Consider the following 26,156-nt stretch of genomic DNA (forward strand, 5'->3'; position numbering starts at 1 on the left):
GCAGATATAAAAAGTTTGGAAACAATGTATTCATTTTTGTGAGACTATTGTTATTTTGGTTTGGATCTATTTTAATGGCTAACGCCACGTTTTATGTCATATCCATATTTAGGGTGTAACGTGAGGCATGGTCACATACGCCAAATTCCCAAACCCGAATCACCCCCCATACCTGAATCTCGGGGTGCTGCTTGATGCATCTTTTTAGTTCAGTGTTCCATCTGCCCAATCCAACTACAAGTACCATCTGCCACGGCCAAGGCATGCCGCAGCAGGTTGGCCCAGCTACACTTCCTCCAGCCCTATAACAGAAGGTTTGTACCTCTGTATGGACCTAGAGCTAAGAGAAGTCTGCAGGATGCAATGCTCTGCAGGCCTTGTGATCAACTCAGAATTATGTGCAATCATGCAACTACAAGTCACATCTGCCATAACAGAGGCACACCGGCACCAAGGGTTGTGATGTCACAGCAATTTTAGCCTAGCTGCACTTCCTCCAGCCCCGTAGCGCAAGGTTGGTATGAAGGTGAACATTGCAAGAGCCTGAGCATTGCACCCACTATGCATCGATCACAGGTGCAATGCTCTGCAGGCCGCGTCATCAAACAGAATGGCTTGCAATCATGCAACTACAAGTCTCATCTGCCACAGTAAAGGCATGTGGGCAGCAGGGCGGTGACGTCACAGCCATTGTAGCCCAGCCGCACTTCCTCCATCCCCATAACAGAAGGTCAGTAGGGAGGTAAACATTGCAAGAGCCTGAGCATTGCACCCACCATGCATTGACTGCAGGTGCAATGCTCTGCAGGGTGCTTCATCAAACTCAGGATTCTGTGCAATCATTCAACTACAAGTCTCATCTGCCACCGCCAAGGCATGCCGGAAGCAGGACGGTGATGTCACAGCAATTGTAGCCCAGCCGCACTTCCTCCATCCCCATAACAGAAGGTCCATATGGAGGTGAACATTGCAAGAGTCTGAGCATTGCACCCACCATGCAGTGACTGCAGGTGCAATGCTCTGCAGGGTGCTTCATCAAACTCAGGATTCTGTGCAATCATTCAACTACAAGTCTCATCTGCCACCGCCAAGGCATGCCGGAAGCAGGACGGTGACATCACAGCAATGGTAGCCGAGCCCACAGCCCCATAACAGAAAGTCGGTATAGATGTCGGGGGGTGAACATTGCAAGAGCCCGAGCATAGCACCCACGACGTACTGACCGCTCCGCAAGCCGTGTCATCAAACTCAGAACCGTTTCCAATCATTCAACTACAAGTCACAGCAATTGCGGTTACGTCAAGTGGCGCCACAGAAATTGTAGCCCAGCCGCGCTTCCTTCAGCCTCATAACAGAAGGTCCGTATGGAGGCTGCAAGAGCCTCAGTTTTTGGTGCAATGCTCTGCAGGCTTCAATGTAAGAAAAAGTAAATGCACATTGATCATAGGATCAGAATTGCTGCATTATTTTTTTTATTTTATTTTTTTAAAGTGGAGTGATCCTTTAAGGTTCCCAACTCGAGCCCTTCAAGGAACTGTCACCACTTCTAATACAACGTTTATAAATCATTCTTTTCTGTGACAGTATTCTTTTCCCTGACTGTGTAAAAACAAACACTCAGAACAAGTAGCTCTTTTCTTTTTTTTTTTTGGTTCCTGGGCCGCCTTCTCTCCTCCCACCCCCTGCAGACATCAGCTAAACAAATAAAAACATAGTTATAGCGCAGGCTGATGGCATCGGAGGGGCGATAAGAGGAGAGGAGGAAAAAAAAAAATGAGGACAAGACTGGAGACTCGGAACAGAGAAAGCAGTAAAAGTTTATAGAGAAAAGTCGGAAAGGGGAGGAAGATCCTTTAAGAAGTGTAAAAGGGAAATGCAACGCTAGAACAAAAACTGGAAAAGTTGCGAAAATAAAAAAGAAAGGGCAGACGAAAAAAAAAAAAGTTCCGGAGAAGAGAAGAAATTTGTTAAGGACGCCAGCGGCAGGTGACGGGCAGCGGAGGGGACGCAGGAGTCCGCAGCCTCCTCCCTGTGGCCAAGCCAGAACACAGGAAGACGCGGTTTCCTTTGCTGTCTCTGGTAGCCGGACTGGGCCGGGGCTCTAGGGACGCTGCCGAAGGAGCACATGGGAAGGAGCGGCTGGCCCCTGTTTACAACATGCCTTCCTGCATCCCGAGGGAAATCGCCCCGCGGCAACATGCACAGCAAGGAGCTCACCGAGATCTCCATCCTCAACTCGCAGCCCAAAGTGGACATCCTGTGGGAGCCCCCCTCCGAGAACCTGCGCAAGCTCAAGGAGCGCAAAGAGCTGGTGGATCAGAAGAAGAGGCTCTCCGCCTGGATCCTGGTTTTGGCGCTGCTCGGCATCGTCCTGATGGTCATACACACCGAACTGATCCCTGTGGCCGCCTGCGAGGTAAGTGGAGGGCCGGCGTCCCCCGTTTTGGGGGGACGTTTCTCTGCTTTTGCACCTGTGAACATCTGGAGGAAAATCTGAAGGATGCCATTAGGAAAGTTTTACTTCAGCTTGTCTTGAATTGTATTGTGATCGTCTTCCTTATATTGTAAAGCGCTGCACAAACTGTTGGCGCTATATCAATCCTGTATAATAATAATAACTTGTCATTTCATCCAGTCCGATGTTTCAGTGTTTGGTGGATGCCAGAGAGTCAAAACTAGCTGACCGGTTCTTCCCTAGGACTTTTCTGATCAGTTCCCGGGTCTGCACACCTACTGTGCCCATTATGAGGGGCTCCCACTATCCCTGTGCAGATTTTCCAGGTCTGTACACCTACTGTGCCCATTATGAGGGGCTCCCACTATCCCTATGCAGACTTTACAGGTCTGTACACCTGCTGTGCCCTTTATGAGGGGCCCCCACTATATCTATGCTGGGTTTCCAGGTCCAAACACCTGCTGTGCCCATTATGAGGGGCTCCCACTATCCCTGAGCAGACTTTACAGGTCTGTACACCTGCTGTGCCCTTTATGAGGGGCCCCCACTATATCTATGCTGGGTTTCCAGGTCTGTACACCTGCTGTGTCCATCATGAGGGGTTCCCACTGTCATGGTGCCAAGTTCCTGGCTCTGCACACTTGCTGTGCCCGTTATGAGGGGTTCCCAGCATGCCTGCGCTGAGTTCCCGGGTCTGCTCACCTGCTGTGGCCATTATGAGGGGCTCCAACCATCCCTCCTCTGGGATCTCGGATCTGCACACTTGCTGTGGTCATCGTGAGGGGCTCTAACCACCCCCCTGAATTTTTGTATTTATTTTATACTATGGACAGTGTAATGGAAGTAGCAGGAACACACAAAGGATAAGGGGGGGGGGGGGGGGCACCCAGATTTCCCAGGTGGACAGGAAGATCTCACTTTTGGAGTATCTAAGTCATATAAGACTCTACTACCTATGACTTGAATATCACTTTTGTATGGACTGGCCCTTTAAAGCTCAACTCGGCATGTGGAGAAGCGGGATATTTAACCCTTTAATGGCAGATGCCCCTGTCAATATGAAGCAGCTGTCAGCAAAGGGTCAACCTCATGCCTTAGAGTCACATAAAATGTTGCTTGTGGTTTAGTGTTGGAAACAAATGCAGAACCTTTATGATAAGTAACAACTTTTTGCTCTTTAGGGCTGAGCTTTGCTGATGATTTTAATCTCTTGCTGCTGAAAGATTTAACCACTTGTTGGCAGACATCTCAAGAGATGCCCGGGAGATTTCTAACCACTCAGTTACATCTGGTAGTAGTAAGTCGCGTTCAGCGGGACTTCTTTCTGTAATGTTGAAGATGTTTCGTAGCTTCTCTGAGCCTCTTCTTCAGCTCTTATGAGTGTCGGGAAATTAGAATTGAAGATCACGGAGTGGCTTGGAGAAGATACGAAATGTATTCAACATTCCAGAACAAGTGCAACAGATTGTGACCGACTACTACTACCTACAGCATGACCTGGATACCTGAGGACCTTCACAGACATAGCTGCTGGGTTGCTCTACTAATATTGATGGTGATGAATCGCTCGGAGTAGAAACTGATCACTAAGTAAATTAAATAAAAGGCTCCCTATGTAGTAAAGGCTCTCTATGTAGTAAAGGCTTTCTATGTAGTAAAGACTCTCTATGTAGTAAAGGCTCTCTATGTAGTAAAGGCTCTCTATGTAGTAAAGGGTCTATATGTAGTAAAGGCTCTCTATGTAGTAAAGGCTCTCTAGGTAGTAAAGGCTCTCTATGTAGTAAAGGGTCTCTATGTAGTAAAGGCTCTCTATGTAGTAAAGGCTTTCTATGTAGTAAAGACTCTCTATGTAGTAAAGGCTCCCTATGTAGTAAAGGGTCTCTATGTAGTAAATGCTCTCTATGTAGGAAAGGGTCCCTATGTAGTAAAGGCTCTCTATGTAGTAAATGCTCTCTATGTAGTAAAGGCTCTCTATGTAGTAAATGCTCCCTATGTAGTAAAGGCTCTCTATGTAGTAAAGACTCTCTATGTAGTAAAGACTCTCTATGTAGTAAAGGCTCTCTATGTAGAAAATGCTCTCTATGTAGTAAAGGGTCTCTATGTAGTAAAGGCTCCCTATGTAATAAAGGCTCTCTATGTAGTAAAGACTCTCTATGTAGTAAAGACTCTCTATGTAGTAAAGGCTCTCTATGTAGTAACGGCTCTATATGTAGTAAAGGTTCTCTATGTAGTAAAGGTTCTCTATGTAGTAACGGCTCTCTATGTAGTAAAGGGTCTCTATGTAGTAAAGGGTCTCTATGTAGTAAAGACTCTCTATGTAGTAAAGGCTCTCTATGTAGTAAAGGCTCTCTATGTAGTAAAGGGTCTCTATGTAGTAAAGACTCTCTATGTAGTAAAGGTTCTCTATGTAGTAAAGGCTCTCTATGTAGTAAAGGGTCTCTATGTAGTAAAGGGGCTCTATGTAGTAAAGGTTCTCTATGTAGTAAAGGCTCCCTATGTAAAGACTCCCTATGTAGTAAAGGGTCTCTATGTAGTAAAGGTTCTCTATGTAGTAAAGGCTCCCTATGTAGTAAAGGGTCTCTATGTAGTAAAGGGTCTCTATGTAGTAAAGACTCCCTATGTAGTAAAGACTCCCTATGTAGTAAATGCTCTCTATGTAGTAAAGGCTCCCAATGTAGTAAAGGGTCTCTATGTAGTAACGGCTCTCTATGTAGTAAAGGCTCTCTATGTAGTAAAGGGTCTCTATGTAGTAAAGGCTCCCTATGTAGTAAAGGGTCTCTATGTAGTAAAGGGTCTCTATGTAGTAAAGACTCTCTATGTAGTAACGGCTCTCTATGTAGTAAAGGTTCTCTATGTAGTAAAGGGTCTCTATGTAGTAAAGGGTCTCTATGTAGTAAAGGGTCTCTATGTAGTAAAGGCTCCCTATGTAGTAAAGGGTCTCTATGTAGTAAAGGTTCTCTATGTAGTAAAGGGTCTCTATGTAGTAAAGGTTCTCTATGTAGTCCTATGTAGTAAAGGGTCTCTATGTAGTAAAGGGTCTCTATGTAGTAAAGACTCCCTATGTAGTAAAGACTCCCTATGTAGTAAATGCTCTCTATGTAGTAAAGGCTCCCAATGTAGTAAAGGGTCTCTATGTAGTAACGGCTCTCTATGTAGTAAAGGCTCTCTATGTAGTAAAGGGTCTCTATGTAGTAAAGACTCTCTATGTAGTAAAGGTTCTCTATGTAGTAAAGGGTCTCTATGTAGTAAAGGGTCTCTATGTAGTAAAGGGTCTCTATGTAGTAAAGGGTCTCTATGTAGTAAACACTCTCTATGGAGAGCTACCCCTCGTGATTCATCACAGTGATTATTGGGATACTAAAGATCTCCTGTGTAGCTCTACTAGGGGTAGGCAACCTCGGCACTCCAGCTGTTGTGGAACTACAAGTCCCATGATACACTGCAAGACTCTACCAGCCACAGGCATGACCCCCAGAGGCAGGGACATGATGGGATTTGTAGTGCCGAGGTTGCCTACCCCAGATCTAGCCTAATACAGTGGCGGCCGTCAAGTGGTTAACTCTCTGAGTAGCAGCTTTGCTATTAGGAAACCGGCCACCGTGTACAAGAAATGACTTGCAGGAAAGTGTTCTGGAAGAATCCTAAATTTCAAGATAAAGGGCGACTTCCAACACCAGAGATTGTATGTGAGATAAAGAAACGTGGAATGTAACGTGTTTAATCCGTGTCACCCACATGTGTGCCAGAAGGCGGCATCATACTCTCTACAATCTGATCGTACAATCTTCTTCAGATCTACCAACAAGTGTGTAGTAGAAGGGCCGGTCTGATTGGATACAGATTGGTGGGAGAGGTTGCAGTGGCGTCACAAGGGGGGATGTGACCCGCACCCGCGTGACACCATTGGAGGGGTGACACCAAAATGACTGACAGTCATTTTGGTGTCACCCCCCTATGAAAAGTCAGGCACTCGGTCATGGACCGAGAGCCCGACAGTGTCAGGAGAGAGGAGGAGACCCGGCGACATACCTCATCCCGCCGGGTGAACGTCCCCTCTTCTCTCTGCCGGCGTCCATCACCAAGATGACCGCAACAGGCGTCAATAAGATGACCGCGCATGCACGATGACGTCATGGCGGGGTGTCACCCCTTCTATGCTCCGGGTGACACCCGGCCTCAGGGCGCCCCTGATAGGTTGGGTTGTCCTCGTATTACATAATATGGGTAATTCTAAGGCTGGGTTCACACCTAGGCGTATCGAATATGCGCGTTTGTCGCGTGTTTCATGCCGCACGTTTTTACCGCGATTTTCGCGCATTTCCGAGGGCTACCTGGCTGTATCCCAATGGATACGCGCGGCAAATACGCCCCAAAGAAGTACAGGAGCTCCTACGCGCTGTAAAACGACCAGGTGGGAACCATGCCCATAGGCAATCATTGGTTTTCACATGTTGAGCGTTTTACAGAGCGTAGGAACGCGCTGTAAAACGCACAGGTGTGAACCAGGCCTCAAGCTGATTGATCAGAGATTGCACGGTCAGATTGTAACGAGTGTGGTGACTCTAAGGGGTTAAACTATCAATATTCTATCGCAATATTGTCGGGGAAAAATAAACTCAGCGACACTTTACACGCAGATTAATGGAGACGCATTCCACTAACTACGACTTGCAGCTGTCATCTGGGCCGCCACGATTGGCTGGGCTTTGTATTCCACGAGAAGCCGATTAGTCCACGTTCACACCTGAGTGTAGCAGGAACGCTCGTCGCGTTTGCGAGCATGTTTTTCCCACGTTTGCTGCACGTCGCCCATTGAGTCCAGCGGGTTCTTGCACGTGCGACAAATGCGGGAAAGTAGCTCATGTAGCAGATTCTGCTACAGGCGTCCCACATTTTTTTTACAGTGCGTTTAGGAATGCCTACGTTTGAGAAGGGACACGCGGGGCAAAAATACGGGATAAAAATGCGGCCCAAAAATGCGTTATACAAACTGCTGGACAATAATGCGGTATATAGATGTGTGATACAAATGCAGTACAAATAATGTCGTATAAATATGCGGGACAAAAATGCTGTAAAAAATGCGGCATAAAAATGCGGTATAAAAATATGCGATAAAAATGCAGCATAAAAAGAGGGATAGAAATACGTTTTAAAAATGTGGCATAAAAATACGCAATAAAAGTGCGGGAAGCCTTGAGCAGAATTTGCTACATGAGCTACTTTTCCTCATTTTTTTGTGCACACAGGAACCCATTGAAATCTATGGGCGAATGCGCACCAAACGCAGAATACAAACACTTGCAAATGCGTACGAACGCAAGCAAACGCAACAAGCATCCCTGCTATGTGGAAGTAGATTGGGAGTGCCTTGGGAAAGATTGTGCGCTTTGATACGTATTCGTGGAGCGCGGCACAAACATGCAGTGCACTTGCAGTTTCGTTACTAGTTAATGGCGTCCAAAAACAGCCAGGCAAACGCGTGTATTTCCGCGCTTGTTTGTGCGGGGGGGAAATGTGGGACGCCTGTAGCAGAATTTGCTACATGAGCTACTTTCCTGCATTTGAAATCAAGGGATGATGTGCGACAAACACGGGAAACAAGCGCTCGCGAACGAGTGCAAATGCGACACACTTTCCCACTATGCTCATGTGTGAACAGGGACAGAGTGCGCATTTTCACGGTTAAATCGCACTCTTGTCCAGCCGCGTTTGGGGTGCCATTAACTATAATGTCGCCAGAAGCATCTTACACGTTATTGATGCATTCCGTGAACGCGCGTCAAAGCGTGCATTTTTCCTCAAGTTTGATGCGCCTTCATGGAACACCTACGGGGACTTCACGTTTTTTTCCCCTTGCTCTTACAATGTATCATGTGGCCTCTTGACTCTAAAGATTAATCACGTGACCTGTCACATGACACCCCCCCCTTTTATCCCCTCGTCCGTCCATCGCTCTATTTTATAAACACATCGAATGGATTTTATTGCCGTCGTCTGCACTTGTCTCGCTGGCTGTCCGTCTGCCAATTGCTGAACGTTTTCGATCCCTCGGAACGTTTTACAAGGAAATACGTTTTCATATAAACACTTTACAAAGTACATAAAAAATTTGTAAGTAAGAAGGGGGGCAGAGTAAAGAAGACAAGAGGAGGGGCGCGAGTGAACGATTTACAGGTGAACTCCAGGCACAAAAACTGTCATTTGAATTAATTCCTCTAAAGCCACAGAGAGAGCAGCAGTGACTGGTCTTTATTACAGGAGGGGGCGGAGACAAGACCAGTCGCCCTCCACAAGCAGAGTGAGCAGCAGTGAACGGTCTTTATTACAGGAGGGGGCGGGGACGAGACCAGTCACCCTGCACAAGGAGAGAGAGCAGCAGTGAAAAGCTGAGCTACAACATCACTGCACAGTGGCACGCAGGGTGAGCTGAGCTGCTGGGAGAAGAGAAGTCAGCATCTTCAGAGGTCAATGGGGACCTTGTTTACTGCTTGTTAGGAACACAGAAGCATTTCAATGGCTATAACCTGGCAGCAGCTTCACTTTAAGGTGATTTGGTTACGTAACTCCTCCTATTTCCTCATAATTTCTCAAGAAATTCGACTGAAAGACTTCATTGTACTTTTATTACAGCCGTGCCCCCGGAGTTGCATCACAATGTGAGTAGATGGCACCATCCCCGCTGGTGCAGATAGTAGCCGAAAGAGGAAGTCAGGCCAACAAATATCATCAGTCATGGAATGGCTAGAGCTGGCTAGAAATCCTCAATACTGAGATTGGATGAGTTTCTGTCTCTTTCATTGGGCAGCAACGGGCTCTGACAGGGGCAGCGCTGTGCTGGAACCTGGGAACACGTTGGCCATCATCACATTTGCCTAATGACTTCCACATGTACTCTGCCCAGCCCGGCCCCCTCAAATAAGGAGAAATGAAAGGAATTCCTGAAAAACTTGGAGAAACCACCGATCTGGGCCGTCACGGCAAACAGCCTAGGCCTTGGTCACATGATATAGACCACAGAACCTTGGTGCTCAGGTGTTCCTACAGAAGTTCCTACAGACACTGAGGGCTTCATTTATAAGAGGTCCACTTGGAGTATAGCTGGACGGATGGGGTTCTCATGTCACTAGTAGACTTGTGCGCCGTCAAAAAATTTGTTCTGTTTCGTTTCGTTTCGGAATATCCGTTATTTCATATTTCGTAATTCGTAACTGAACTCAATTCGGATTCGGATTCGTACGAAATACGAATTTTCGTTAGTGGCGGTTATATTTTCGTAACTTTACGAACATTCGTTATGATGAAGTTAAAAAGCAAAATACCTTTGTTAATATTGGAGTGGTAGTTGTTTTTTTATCGGAAATACGAATTCCGTTAACGGATTTCATATTTCGGATTTAAAAAAAAACTACCATCAACTCCAATATAAATGTAATTTGCTTTTTGCCTTCAATATAACGGATGTTCGTAATGGAACGAAAATACGTCAACGGAATTTCGTATTTCCTGCCTGTATTTGTAATGCAACTCTCAGCAGCAGAAGAGAACCTCTGATTGGTCAACCAAAACGAAATACGAATTCCGTTAACGGATTCCGTATTCCGAATTCCGTATTTCGGACTTAAAAAAAAAAATACCATCAACTCCAATATAAATGTACTTTGCTTTTTACCTTCAATATAACGAATGTTCGTAACGGAACGAAAAAAACATCAACGGAATTTCGTATTTCCTGCCTGTGTATTGTAAAACATCAGCAGCAGCGGATCCGTATCTCGGATTAATAAAAAATCTTGTCATGCTGTTCAACCTCATTTACAGGGGTAATATTAGTTCCTGCTTCAAAGAAATTCGGATCCGAAATTCGTTAACGGAATTTCGTATTTCGGATATAATTCGGAAACTGCCATTCGGATTTCAGATGCTCCGAAATTCGGAATTTCAGGAAAATTCGTACGAATTTCGATTCGTAACGAAACGAATCGCACATGTCTAGTCACTAGTCCCTTTGTATAAACTCCTATACTCATCAGCACAATCTAGGGGTGCCAGTGCCATGCCCGGCTATACTCCAGGTGGAACTTTTAGATATGAAGGCCTTAGTGTCTTCTGTGGGACCTTCTGACCACAATCTGTGGTCTATATCATATAAAACGACCTGAACTTCAGATTCAAGGAAACAGACGCTCCTCAATGTCTTAGAACTTCACGAAAGGCTTAAATTTCATCCCGGGAGAGAGAAGATCCGTTGATTGCCCAATCCACATCCTACGATCCACTAGACGTCCATTCCGGTTGTGCAGGAGTGGATTCAACTTGAACTGGCATGGAGGTCTACTCCATGCCAGTTCATGTTGAATCCACCTCTGCACTGACTGATGCGTTTCCGGGACAAGTCCCCTTCATCATTCATAGGCAGCTTCTCGTTTCAGCTTTGTAGGGCTATACAATGGTTGTGCTTTACTGCTCCTCCTCACTATGCAGGTTCATGAGTTGGCCAACCCATTGAAAACAATGCTCACCCTGTGTGGCTAATATCTAGGCAGGTCCTAAGTATGGATGAAGAGGCATAGTAGTAGGTACTCTAACTTGCTTCTGGAAGCTAATCTACAGATCCCTACAACTAATATAATAACAAATAGGAAGACATGTAATGCAAACCTATGAGTTGGCCAACTCACTGAAAACAATGCTCACCCTGTGCGGCTGATATCTCAAGTATGGATGGGGTGTGATTGTAGTAGGTCAAAAGTGCCTTTTAATATATTTCTCCAAAACCAAAGCTTTGTGCAGGATTGTGGCAGGTTGACTTCAAGGGTATAGTCTCTATAAAAGTACACGCACTGGTGCTTGGCACACAGTAAGACGTCAACATATGAAATATTTTCTGTTTTATGCTCCAGTTTTATTGTTGTCGGAGATCCGGTTTAAATCATTCCGACTGATTCCGAATATTCTTTTTATCCTTTGTGCTCATTGTTATAACTGGGAGGCAGTAAATCAGCTGGCAGCCATCTAGATTGTATCAGGAGAAGGCTTGGAGCACAGAGAATCCGGGAGACTGACAATGTGGATGGCGGTGACCTGTCTGGTCATGTGACGGGTGCAGGGCTTGTGTAGACGGGTGTTGTTGTCATTCTCTGCTTTTTGCAGTCCGGTGTTGCTTCAATGTGAATGTAAAATACGGCAAAAGGCTGCTTTTGACCTGCAATGGAAACACGTGTGAACGGGACCTGTTGCATCCAAAGAAACCCAACGCAGGTTCAAAGCAGCCTCAGAACCGTCATCCACATTGGACCACAGAAGTCAATCTGCTTATCTGTTGAAAAACCTGGAAAACAACGCTCACCTACACAAGTCCTATAGGTGGCCATAGACGGAAGAGGACAGTTGGGAGTGTAGGCACCATCCAACCACCTTCCAGTACCTCAGTCTTCCATGGGACTCAAACATTCAGGTTTCCCAAAAAGGTCACTGGCTGAAGCCCACAATCACAGACACGTATTATTTGCTTTGATGGTAAAAAGGTTTCAATAATGGGGGCCAGGCTGTTGCAGAGGCAGGGGTTCTTCGACATGGGAAGCTATGGTCAACTGTTGATGGAGCTTCTACCAACCAGCTGTCTCCTGCACTTCACAAGATATGGTTGTCAAACTCACCATATGGCGGTGTAATAAGCGGCTCTCCCAGTGTAATCAGTGGTTCTCCCAGTGTAATCAGCAGCTCTCCCAGTGAAAACAGTGGCTCTCCCAGTGAAAACAGTGCCTCTTCCACTATAATTAGCAATTCTCCCAGTGAAATCAATAGCTCTCCCAGTGAAATTAGCAGCTCTCCCTGTGTAATCAGTGGCTCTCCCAGTGATATCAGCAGCTCTCCCAGTGTAATCAGCAGTTAGTCCAGTGTAATACCCTTCTCTCCCAGTGAAATCAGCAGCTCTCCCAGTGGAATCAGCAGCGGAATCGGCAGCTCTCCCAGTGGAATCAGTGTCTCTCCAAGTGTAGTGAGCAGCTCTCTGAGTGAAATCAACACCTCTCCAGGTGTAATCAGTGGCTCTCCCAGTGTAATCAGCGGCTCTCCTAGTGAAATCAGCAGCTCTCTCAGTGCAATCAGCAGTTTTCACAGTCAGCAGCTCTCTAAGTGTAATCAGCGGTTATCCTAGTGTAATTAGCAGCTCTCCCAGTATAATCAGAAGCTCTCCCAGTGTAATCAGACGCTCTCCCAGTGTAATCAGTAGCTTTCCTGCTGGAAGCAGGGAACACATTTGACGTCACTGGTTGCTAGGACCACCCGGCGGTCCTAGCAAACGGTGACCGCAGAGGAGGTGGACACCTGATTTAATTGGTTGCAACGGACCCAGCAGTCCTAGCAAACAATAACTCCCCAGTGTATACAGCGGCTCTCCTAGTGAAATCAGCAGCTCTCTCAGTGCAATCAGCAGTTTTCACAGTCAGCAGCTCTCTAAGTGTAATCAGCGGTTATCCTAGTGTAATTAGCAGCTCTCCCAGTATAATCAGAAGCTCTCCCAGTGTAATCAGACGCTCTCCCAGTGTAATCAGTAGCTTTCCTGCTGGAAGCAGGGAACACATTTGACGTCACTGGTTGCTAGGACCACCCGGCGGTCCTAGCAACTGGTGACCGCAGAGGAGGTGGACACCTGATTTCATTGGTTGCAACGGACCCAGCAGTCCTAGCAAACAATAACTGCAGAGGAAGTGGACAACGGACATCATTCGGTGCTAGGACACCAATGGTCCTAGCACCCAATGATGGCAGAGGTGGACACCTGACGTCATTAGCAACCAACAACTGAAAAGAAGGGAGCCTAAGTTGGGCTATGGCTTGCAGTGAATGCACTGGCCTTGGAGGCCGGCGCATCCAATGTCAGGCAGCCATTACCAAGCACAGGTCGGTGATTGGTCTGTGTCCAGACTACGGGCCAAACAGGGATAGCCAAAGGTAAGATGTGGCTTGTGGGCCATAAAAAGCCCGGGTGTGATTTATAGGATCTATGGACCAATAGATCCTGCAAGGCCGGTGCAGTTGTCATTTAGACCCCCTTAGCTGCCCAGGCTTCTGTACCTATAGAAGTGCAGGCACCCTCCACCCCAGCTCGGGGGACACTTTGGGCACCAGAGGGCCATGTCCTGAGACTGGTCGATATATGCAAATGAAAATGTGAAGATCCCACCAAAGGGTACTTTTTATAGAAGTGTAGAATAAAAACCATCACCCAGCATAGAACTCAGTTCCCTGACTTGTAACACATGAGTTTAGCTGGAGGAACCGTTTGAGCTCTTGGAGTCCTTCGGTTGACTCACTGGCAGTAATATACTGCAGCTGCCCGGCGATGAGTCAGCGGGCCAAGCGGTGAGAAGAGCTCTTTGTGGTATAACTGTAGTTCTGAACACAGGCTGGGTTGTAGGATTGTGTAACTGTCGCCTGGCTCGCCATTCGCCTTCTCTGCGCGCTCATTGGCAGCTGATGAATGACTCTTCAGGAATCACGCTAAAACACAAATTGGCTCATTGAAATTCCTTACGCTTTCATATTCATATCCTGAGCCGGTAACCTTTCAAGTAAAAATTAAAGCGCCAGTTCACCCAAAACTGAAATATGTAAATATTTGTATCCTGGAAGCGATCTTGATTGGTCAATCCATCTATCAGCCCATGCAGGGTTAACAGGTTCTCTTGTTCTCTTGTTGGGGCACCCCACCCACTGATACCTCTGCTCCCCGCCCCCCTTACTTCATTCCTCTTTTGGAGTACAAATGGGCAAAATGACAGATTCTGGGCACAAGACAAAAAATTCCTTGCAGTGCCCCCCTCCTCACACAGTTCAAGGGTTAAATGCGCATTAGGTCTAGAGCAGGGGTAGGCAACCTTGCCACTCCGCATGATGTGGAGCTACAGCGGATGGGCTTTAGCTGGTGGAGCATTTCCTAGCACAACCCCCTCCCTCCTTGCACATCATCACGCATGCGTGGCCATCTTATTGATAGTGAGGAGGGGACGTTCACCCGGCAGGATAACGTATAGCGCCAGGTCCCTTCCTCTCTCCTGAAACTGTCGGGCTCTCGGTTCATGACAGAGAGGTATTGGCTACTTGAGGGGAGTGCACGGTACCTCTGTCCGGCATCCCGCCCAGCTCAATGATATCCCTGGTTGCCAAGAGCTGGGCGGGATGCCAGCCAGGACTTTGTCAGCACTTAAATGAACTCAGTAAGCCAAAGTCAGCAGACAGATCTGTATTTGAAGCACCAGCTGCCTCTTGGAGGAGTCTTCTAATATTAAGCTGAGCTCTGGCTGTGAATGGGTTCATATTTCGTCCACTCCAGAACTTTGCAGACTGTGCTGACCGGCCGTGCCAACTTCAACAATGGCACCGACCTCTCCCTGTATATCACATGCTGCTTGAGAACAATGGTGGTGCCAGGAGGTTTGAGCAGCGTGTACCCTTCCAGCTGAGGTCCAAGTGGCAGGGCAGGCCGATGCTGGAAGCCCTTCAACAAGCTACAGTCTGCCCTGACCCGCCAAGCAGTACACTGAGATGACATCATTTCATGATGATGTCACCATGACTCGACCTTCGGCACCAAAAGCTGGGCTCCGTTTAGATGGTGTTCTAGTGTGGAGCCAATGCAATGATTCCTGAGCTTAGAATGCGGCTTCCAGAGACCTTGTCATGAAAAAAACTCCTGTGGGCAAGGTCATACCTACAGATCATGGGGCCCCATAACAAATATGCCCCCAAGAACCGGCCCCCCCGCCGTGCGCCTCTCTTCAGCGGCCGGAGATCCCCAGGATGGAGAGCGGGGAGCAGAGCGGAGAATGTCCATTTTCCACTCTGCTCCGTGTAAACAGTGAGTTCACAGGAGTTCCAGCACAGTGCTGTGCTGGAACTCCTGTATTGGAAGTGACAGGTTCAATAAAGAGAACCTGTCACCTCCAAATGCTATCACACAAAAATAAAAATAAAAAGTAAAAAATAATAATGAACCAAAAAGTAAGACCAAAAATTATCAAAAAGTTTAAAAAAAGATAAAAAATTTAAAAAAATTAAAAGTTAAAGATGATAAAATGAATAAATATTTTAAAAAAGTAAACAAATATATAAAAATTACAAAAAAGAGACTAAGAGGACCAGTACAGACTAAGAGGACCAGAGTACAGACTAAGAGGACCAGTACAGACTAAGAGGACCAGAGTACAGACTAAGAGGACCAGTATAGACTAAAAGGACCAGTATAGACTAAAAGGACCAGCACAGACTAAAAGGACCAGTACAGACTAAAAGGACCAGTACGGACTAGGAGGACCAGTACAAACTAACATGACCAGTACAGACTAAGATGACCAGTACAGACTAAGATGACCAGTACAGAATAGGATGACCAGTACGGACTAAGATGACCAGTGTGGTCTAAGATGACCAGTACGGACTTAGGCTGGGTTCACACCTAGGCGGATTGAATATGCACGTTTTTCGCGCATTTTTTTCCCGCGATTCGCGGTAAAAAAACCTCACGAAAGACGCGCGTTTCCGAGGGATACTTGGCTGTATCCCAGTGGAACCGCCTGACCAAAACGCCCCAAAGAAGTACATGTACTTCTTTGGGCGTAGGGCGGTTTCCCGCACGTTCGTACTCGTGGAAAACCGCCCAGATGGGAACCATGCACATTGAAAATATTTCATTATTGCCACTATTTTCAATGTGCATGGTTCCCATCTGGGCGGTTTTCCGCGAGTACGAACGTGCGGGAAACCGCCCTACGCCCAAAGAAGTACATGTACTTCTTTGGGGTGTTTTGGTCGGGCGGTTCCATTGGGATACAGCCAAGTATCCCTCGGAAACACGCGTTTTTCGCACAGTTTTTTTACCGCGAATCGCGGTTAAAAAACGCGCGAAAAACGTGCATATTCAATCCGCCTAGGTGTGAACCCAGCCTAAGAGGATCAGTACAGACTAATATGACCAGTGTGGACTAAAATGACCAGTACAGACTAAGTTGACCAGTATAGACTAAGATGGCCAGTACGGTCTAAGAGGACCAGTACGGTCTAAGATGACCAGTATAGACTAAGATGTCCAGTACGGTCTAAGAGGACCAGTACGGTCTAAGATGACCAGTATAGACTAAGATGTCCAGTACAGACTGAGGCCCCATTCACACTGAGCGATTTATGGAGCGATTTTTGCAGCGATATCGCTCATATTTCCGCGCTACATCGCTCTATGTAGCTTCACCAATACATTTCAATGTAGCTGTTCACATCTCGTCGCTCAATATCGCTCAATATCGCTTGTAGCTCGTCGCTGGTAGCTTGTCGCTCCTACATGACCCTTTTTTAGAGCGATTTTGAGCGATATTGCTCCTGATTGCATACAGCCCAATAGGAAGAAGTCGTGCCATGTTGCGCGACACGTCGCTCAATGTCGCTCAATGTCGCTCGTCGCTCAAAGTCGTGCGATTTCAATGTCGCTCAGTGTGAATGGGGTCTTAGAGAACCAGTACGGTCTAAGATGACCACTATAGACTAAGATGACCAGTACAGACTAAGATGACCAGTACAGACTAAGATGACCAGTACAGACTAAGAGGACCAGTACAGACTAAGAGGACCATTGCAGAATAAGATGACCAGTACGGACTAAGAGGACCAGTACAGACTAACAGGACCAGTACAGACTAAGAGGACCAGTACAGAATAAGAGGACCAGCATAGACTAAGAGGACCAGTTCGGACTGAAATGACCACCCCTAAACAAACAAATTTAAAAAAATTAAGTAAATTGTTAATTAAAAAACCCCATCCGAATTAAATCAGACCGAAAATGAAACATCCGAATAACGAACCAAATCGAATTTCAGATCTGAATTTTTAGCTTAGCCAAATATATTCCCAGTTCATCAATACAAACATTGTGCAAAGTTCATTTTCTTTAAAAAAGCAGCCACAGCTAGTGTGGAAGCAGTGGTCTCTCTGCAGAGGTCCGACACGCTCCCTGACGAGTCATAGCTTGAGCTCTCCTATAAGCAGGCAGCATGAGCTTTACTGATTGGACAGACAACCGCACATCCCATTTCTTGTACGGGTGTCACAGGGACCGGGTGGGAAGACCTCCCCTACAGTGTCTCAGCCCCCCGTCTACTGAGCACTTGTCGGCACTAATAATTGCTTTGGAATACATTTCCGCAGCTGAAAGGACTTTTGTGGGAAGGACGCTGAGAGGAGATATTTTTAGCTGACTCAGTTTTAGAATTGTTACTTATGACTGCATTTCAACGTCAGTCCCGCTCTTTATATAAACCGAATCTCATAAACACACGCAGCCCTCCAGAAGCTGATAAACCTTTCTCATTGTTTCCCCAAGCTGCCACAAGTCACACACTTCCCTTTATAGGAAACAACGGAATATTCCTTTATTTCAACCTATAAAAGAATCAATGTATAAAACTGTATACTAGCTGCTGTGTCAGTATCACAGGTGGTATAAATAAACCAGATAAATATGTACAAAACATCATTAAATATAAATAATAATCATCATAATAATAATAAACAATGACTATAAAAACGTATAAATAGCATAAATATTAACTATGACCAAGTCTTTGCTCCTATTTATAAAACAAATAATGTTATTGTTACTAGTGAAATCAACGAATATGTACATACAGAACTAAAAATATGTAATGGCAATATAAATATAATATATAAAATAGTAACTATAAACATGAAAAACTATGAACAATAACAAACTATGAAAAAAAATGAATGAATATGTTCATACAGAACTAAAAATATATCATGTTAATATAAATATAATAAATAACAGTAACTATAAACGTGAAGAACTATGAATAAATAACAAACTATGAAAAATTCTACACTCCAACCTATACAAAAAAAACCTCTATACTAGCTGCTGTGTCAGTATCACAGGTGGAATAAATAAAGCAGATAAATATGTACAAACAGCACTGAACGTTAATAGTAGTAATAATAATAATAATAATAATAATCATTAACAATGACTATAAAAAAGTATAAATAACATAAATATTAACTATTAATAAGTCTGTGCTCCTATGCATAAAACAAATAATTTTAATATTACTGGTGAAATCAATGAATATGTACATACAGAACTAAAAATATGTAATGGCAATATAAACATATAATATAATAGTAACTGTAAACATATAAAAAACTATGAACAATAACATAAACTATGAAAAAGTCAGCAGTCCTACCTATAAAAAAATAAAAATAAATTGTATACTAGCTGCTGTGTCAGTATCACAGATGGTATAAAAAAAAAAGCAGATAAATATGTACAGAACTGAACATTATTAATAATAATAATAATAATAACAATGACTATGAAAAAGTATAAATAAGTCTGTGCTCGTATGTATAAAATAAATAATAGTAATATTACAGGTGAAATCGATAAATCAGATAAATATTTACATACAGTACAACACTGAAAATGTATGATGATAACATAAATATATGGACAATAATAACTATAACAATAAAAATACCCTATGAATAAACAACCTAATTATTAATAAATAATAATGTTACAGGTGAAATTGATAAATCAGATAAATATTTACATACAGCACTGAAAATGTATAATGATAGTATAATATTAAATATGGATATATGTATAATAATAACTATGACCATAGAAATATGAATAAACAAGCTAAATAAGAACTATGAAAAAGACTGTGTTCCTACCTATAAAAAAAACTACCATAATAATAGCTGCTTTGTCAGTATCACAGGTGATATAAATAAATCAGGTTAATAAGTACATACATAGGAAAATATATATTAATAACTATAAAAAAAAACCACTGAAAATATATAATAATAATAGTAATAACAATAATACATATACACATCACAAACTATGAACAAATAACATACATATACATGTTTCAATGTGTAAAATAATTGTGCAAAAAAAAATATATATATATTGTGCAAAAATATAAAAAGCAGAACAGTTTCCAGACTGCAGGCCGTACGCAATCACACAGATGGCAATTCATGAAGCTGTTCTGCTTTTTCAGCCCGGCACTTACTCATCTATACTTACCTCGGGGAGAGGTCACCAATGGTTTTCTTGCCCAATATATATTTTTGTACAATATCCTTTTTTTTTTGCACATGAAAGCATTTATATTTATATTGTTTTTTTTTTTTATTTATAGTTTTTATATTATAATAGCTGGTAAGTCACATCCCCCTCAAATTCAAGTGGGTGCAACGGTAGTCAACGGACGTCAGCTGTCACTATGCATAGATAAGAACATGGACACCGGCACTCCAAATGCAGGTCAAATACGTCTATTTGTTGATGTACATGCAGATGTTTTACACTCAATGCAACATTTTGGGTCTCGAGGGAACCCCTTCATCAGACAGAACTTCTTCTGCCTGATGAAGGGGTTCCTGCGAGACCCCGAAACATTGCATGGAGTGTAAAACTGCCGCATTAAAGTCAATAAATAGACGTATTTGACCTGCATTTGGAGTGCCGGTGTCCATGTTCTTATCTTCCTTGCAGTGACACAGCATCTCAGCTCACCTTGCTCCCCCCTCCTAGCAGAAACTCAGCAGCTCAGCTCACCCTGCTCCCCCTCCCAGCAGAAACTCAGCAGCTCAGCTCACCCTGCTCCCCCTCCCAGCAGAAACTCAGCAGCTCAGCTCACCCCGCTATCCCTCCCAGCAGAAACTCAGCAGCTCGGCTCACCCTGCTATCCCTCCCAGCAGAAACTCAGCAGCTCAGCTCACCTGGCACCCTCTTCCCAGCCTGACTGAGCCCTTGATAGATTGTAAGGTACCTCCCAACGTTCCATTAAGAGAAAGTTCACATTACAAAATATGTAGGCATAGTACTGCCCCCCAACACCCATTTCTAACCCCCCCCTCCCTGTATAGAGGTCTATACATCAGGGACAACTGAGAAGGACAAAGGGACATAGGGGGGGTTGGCTGCAAAAGAAGGACAGTCCCTCTAAATGAAGGTCAGTTGTGTGCTATGTATGTACTAATGCAGTGCACCCGCCCGTAGTGCTCCTCAACATGCGGCGTGAGCACCGGAATAAATGCTGCATGCGCTCGTTAGCACAACGCAGCACGACGATGTGAATGGGCCCTCAATGAACTTGAGATGGATTCATAAAGTTAAATAAACCTAAAATAATAAATTAACCGAATATCACATTGTGATGAAAATGTTGCATACGTGGAATTTTTGTCCCTTTTGGCTCCAGTACAGCAATCAGACGGTCTGAACAGAACTCTCTCTTGTATTTATTTTGGCGGGGCAGACGAGATGTCTGGACCTCAAAGGGTGAGGAGATTAGGAATAGAGGTGTGGTGGTGGTGATAAAAAAGGCCATGTTTTGGGCGGTTTGGATACATTGGCTGACATGTCCGGCATGAAGCACACCGCAATCCACGGCATGGGGAAGGCTTGTTGGGGGGACATGTTTGCAGCCATTGTTTCTGCACGCCTGTTGGGTGGTTTGCTATCCGTACACTGAAATCTGCACATACCATTCATCATTACATACACTGCCCGGCTTGCTTTGTGATCCCCGGAGGCACGCGTTGTGTCATCATCACTCAATACCTCCCAGGTTATGTTTCATCATATGTAAGCAACTTGACCTAAATACAATGTGAAGCCGACACCAATGCCATAGGCCAGTGGTGAGCAACCTCAGTACTCCAGCTGTGGGGGTACTACAAGTCCCATGAGGCATTGCAAGACTCTGACAGCTATAGACGTAACTCCCAGAGGCAAAGGCATTATGGGATATGTAGTTTCACCGCAACAGGCGTGTTGAGGTTGCCTACCGCTGCCATAGACAAATGTGTATTGTATGTAAATAGGCCCATATATAAGTTCATGTATATACAGTAGAGGTGCACCGAAATGGAAATGTTAAAACCGAAACCGAAATAAAAAAATTGTCAGGCCGAAAACGATACTGAAAATGTTTTTTATTTAAATTTTTTTCAAATTTTTTAAATATTTTAATTTTATTTATTTTTTATAATGTATGGGCAAAGCTAGCCGGCCAGATCCTTCGGCAGCTTCGTGAATAGACCCCATAGTATGTTTACTATAACCACAATCATGAATGGCGGGAGGGGATGTAGATCACTTCCCATTCATTCATAATTGAGGATATAGTAACCATACATGTCCTCAATTATCTACAAACACTCAGCGATCACTGATCCCTGACTGCATGTACCCACTCACCTCAATGACACGCTGTCACAGGAGGCTGAGCGAGCAGAGCAGTGAGGAGAGCTCAACCTCCTATGACAGCGCTGAAAGTTAGCCAAAAGTGCCATTTTCGGCCGATATGTTTCGGCGGCTGATATATATCGGTGCATCCCTACAGGGCCGGCCTTAGGCCTTTAGGCGCCCTGTGCGAGAAAGCTTTACAGCGCCCCTCAGTGACCACACCCCTCCGTGGCCACACCCTTTAGTGGCCACACCCCCCAGTAACCACACCCATTTATCACCCATATTTTTGGTAAAATATAAAAAGCGGGGTCACGGAGGTGGACAAAACACCACACATGTAAAGCTTTAAAATTGCGCGCACCTGCAAAATTGTAAAAAATTAACAGCTGTGAAGGAGAACGTTCCCCCTCACAACCGCTGCAGAGCTGTGTCAGTGACAGCCAGCAGTTTTCAGTAAAGAAGGAGGCGGGACCCGCCTATCAGCAACCCCGCCTCCTCTCACATCACTGGCCAACGATCTAAGAGGAGGCGGGGCCAGTCGATAGGAGGCGGAGCCTGGGGACGGAAGAGGAGGCAGGGGCCCGGCGGCGGCGACCACGGAGGTGGACAAAGCTGACAGGTAAGAGGCGTGCAGCCCAACTGAGACCTTGCAGAGCCCACCATAGAGAGTCTATGGTGGGCTCTGCAAGTGGCATAACTAGCAATCAAGGGGCCCCATACAAAATGTTGCTATGGGGCCCTGTGATTTCTAGTTACGCCCCTGAACGGAACGGAACCCTTTTCTTCTGTCTTCAGGGTAAATTTCCAAATAAAAGCAAAACATTTAAAGCTGAACTCCGGGATCACCAAATATTGTCCTCAGACAGGAGTCATGTGTGTTCTTCCTGAATCTTAGTGAGCTTTGTGTATTTCTTCCAGATCTGTGCTGTAATCCAGTGTGTGACTTGGAGCTTCCTGTAATAAAGACCAGTCACTGCTACTCTCTCTCTATGTACAGGGTGACTGGTCTTGTCTCCGCCCCCTCCTGTAATAAAGACCGCTCACTGCTTCTCTCTCTCCTTGTGCAGGGTGACTGGTCTTGTCTCCGCCCCCTCCTGTAATAAAGAACGCTCACTGCTTCTCTCTCTCCTTGTGCAGGGTGACTGCTCATGTCTCCACCCCTTCCTGTTCGGCATTGCAGTCATCGGCATTGCAGATCGTACGTTTTCTTAATTACCTTACAACCATCGCAAGACAAAAGTCTTGCGATGGTTGTAAGGTGTGTGCCCAGCATAATGCAGAGAAATCAGCAATGTCAGTCCAGGAGAGGAGCCGCTACAACTGTGCAAGACTGCAGGGGAGGCTGGAGGTCAGGTGAGATTCCAGTGAGGGGGGTGAGATCTATGCGGTCTCTTGGGGCTGCAGTGTTCAGAAGAGGACTGTTATGCTTTCCCTGCAACCAGCAACAGGAAACAAACCACAACTATTCCTGGCTGCGAGGAAATTAGCCGTCTGAGTTACCAAAGAAAGATTCAGCTATTGACCGCAAATGTATTTTCTCCGGAGCTCGTGTGTCTGATGGCTTCTTCCTGTTCCAAAATAAAGGCGCAGCAGTGCACAAAGCAAGGTCCATAAAGACATGGATGGGGGAGTTTGGGGTGGAGGAACTTGACTGGCCTGCACAGAGTCCGGACCTCAACTCGATAGAACACCTTTGGGATGAATTAGAGCGGAGACTGCGAGCCCGGCCTTCTCCTCCAACATCAGTACCTGACCTCACAAATGGTCCAACATTCCCATAGACACACTCCTAAACCTTGTGGATGCCTTCCCAGAAGAGGTGAAGCTGTTATAGCTGCAAAGCGCGGAGCCAACTCAACATTGAACCCTACGGACTTAGAATGGGATGCCATTAAAGTTCATGTGCGTGTAAAGGTGTCCCACTACTTTTGGCAATATAGTGTATATATTGAATTCATAAGCATTTCATTGCAATGTAATTCCTTATATGATTCTATATTGCTGACAGCTGCATGTGTCCTTATATTTGCGGTCGCTAGCATTGTAACTTTTACGGAGTCCGTTCCCCGAGGCATTTCCCTTTTGAGTTACACTTAAAGCCCTGATGAAGGTGGTCTGTGCTTTCCCTGATTTCCCTGTTGATCCTGAACAGAGTCCATGTTCCAGACAGGTAGACAAGACAATGGCTGACAATAGCAGGGGTCCAAGATTGATTATTAGGGTAAACACAAACAAGCTAAATACATACACAGTCCAAACAATACAAAGAAACATAAATCAGAGACAGATTTCTATTCAGGGCATAAGCAGACAGACAACCCTGATGATCAGTCCCTGGGTTGAACTCCAAGCCTCCCTTTAAAGCCCACTAATGAAGTCAGGTGTGCAGAGCAAAGATCTGAGCTGTACTGTTATGTAATAACCAGCAGGTGGCACCAGCTCAAGGCTGCTCCTTCTATTTATAAAATAATCACAGCAGGTGCACAATACGTTCCGATTGGAATTTGGAGCACCATTCAATAAACCCAGAGGGGCCACACTGGAACATTTCTATAAGGGTTATTTTTTGACAACAGGAGGATTTGATGGATTTACTAGAAAGGTCAAACATAGGTGAATGTTTAGTCTTTATTAAACACTGAGACAATGTTTATAGTGCATGAGGGTGGACCGGCCCCCCTATATCCCGGGGAATCTCCATTGTCATCCCCGTCCCACTCCCTGCTGTTGTGTGTGCGATGCATCCTCTGCTCTTCACATGAGATGTTTGCATTACAGGATATCCTGAATGTACATTTTACATCTGGGTTCCAGCCAATCACAGCTGAGGACTATTTATCATTCCAATTCTTTATATGTGATGATCTGTACGTAATATATACTGTGTATACACGCACGCACACACTGTATATACTGCTATATTATGAGCCACTCGTATCACTCTGTGCTGGAGAAGGGCTTACAGTCTAAAGCTGTGCTTGCTGATCCATTAAGTACAAGGGGCCCTAAGTGTTACTATGTGCCACTGGCATTGCCAAAGGGATTAACTGGGGCCACTGACATCACCAAAGGGCTCAACTGGGGCCAATGACATTGCCAAAGGGATAAACTGGGGCCCCTGACATTGACTAAATAGGGGCCACCCGGCATTGTCAAAGGGCTAAACGGGGTCCCCTGAAATTGACAAAGGGATAAACTGGAGCCCCTGACATTGCCAAATGGCTAAACTAGGGCCCCTAACTGACAAAGGGATAAACTAGGGTCACTGACATTGACAAAGGGATAAACTAGGGTCACTGACATTGACAAAGGGATAAACTAGGGCCCCTGACATTGACAAAGGTATAAACTGGGGGCCCTGACATTGCCAAATGGCCAAACTACAGCCCCTGATATTGTCAAAGGAATAAACTAGGGCCCCTGAGATTGCCAAAGGGCTAAACTAGGGCCCCTAACATTGACAACTGGCTAAACCAGGGCCCCTGATATTGACAAAGGGATAAACTGAGGCCCCTGACATTGACAAAAGGATACACTAGGGCCACTGACATTGCCAAATGGCTAAACTAGGGCCCCTGACATTGCCAAATGGCTAAACTATGGCCCCTGATATTGACAAAGGGATAAACTAGGGCCCCTAACATAGACAAAGGGATAAACTAGGGCCCCTGATATTGCCAAATGGCTAAACTATGGCCCCTGATATTGACAAAGGGATAAACTAGGGCCCCTAACATAGACAAAGGGATAAACTAGGGCCCCTGATATTGCCAAATGGCTAAACTATGGCCCATGACATTGACAAAGGGATAAACTGGGGACCCTGATATTGCGAAACGGCTGAACATAATATTAATGTATTTTTCCCCCTTCATCTCACCTAATGATCCTGCAGGTAACACACTTCCTGTCCTAGGGTGACCACGCTCGCTTACTGTACTGTATCTATGCGAGAGCAAACGTTGTCTCCCTGGGCTACTCTTCTAATTTGGACTACAAACACACTCCTGCTTTCCTTATTACCATAACATAGGGGGAAATGTTTTATAGTTCACAGAAGATATTAGAGAAGCAGTGGCAGGGCAAGGGGTCAATGACTGGTGACTGGATGATGCAGCTCATCCACTTTCTTTACTGAAGTGGACCAATAACTTCACAAGTCTGCATGAGTACATTGTTAACATGTCACAATGTATATATATAGATGACAAGGTTGGCTGTGCTGAGCGCTGGCCTAGATCCGCTGGGCCAGCTTTGTTGCTGATTTCTCCCAGAATCCCCTGCGGGCTGAGCCTCAGCCAAACTCCTGCCATGCGTGTGAAAAGCGTCCCGTGTTTAGATGACGTCTCTTTCTCCTGCGTTGGTCGGCTGCTGTTTTTAACCCTCCTCGGAAGCAGGAACTCCCCATTG

General features: G+C 45.1%; 1 protein-coding gene across 1 annotated transcript in view; it reads left to right on the plus strand.

Annotated features, from left to right (window-relative positions):
- Window positions 1-1,954: 1,954 nt before the first annotated feature.
- Window positions 1,955-26,156, plus strand: part of KCNN4 (potassium calcium-activated channel subfamily N member 4) — a 53,466-nt gene continuing 29,264 nt past the window's right edge. The window contains exon 1 of the mRNA XM_018554632.1: window positions 1,955-2,416. Coding sequence (XP_018410134.1) covers window positions 2,126-2,416 — 291 coding nt within the window. The 5' untranslated portion in view covers window positions 1,955-2,125. The remainder of the gene's footprint in view (window positions 2,417-26,156) is intronic.

The sequence above is a fragment of the Nanorana parkeri genome, unplaced genomic scaffold, assembly GCF_000935625.1.
Source record: "Nanorana parkeri isolate BGI_ZX_2015 unplaced genomic scaffold, ASM93562v1 scaffold166, whole genome shotgun sequence".
Taxonomy (NCBI): Eukaryota; Metazoa; Chordata; class Amphibia; order Anura; family Dicroglossidae; genus Nanorana; species Nanorana parkeri.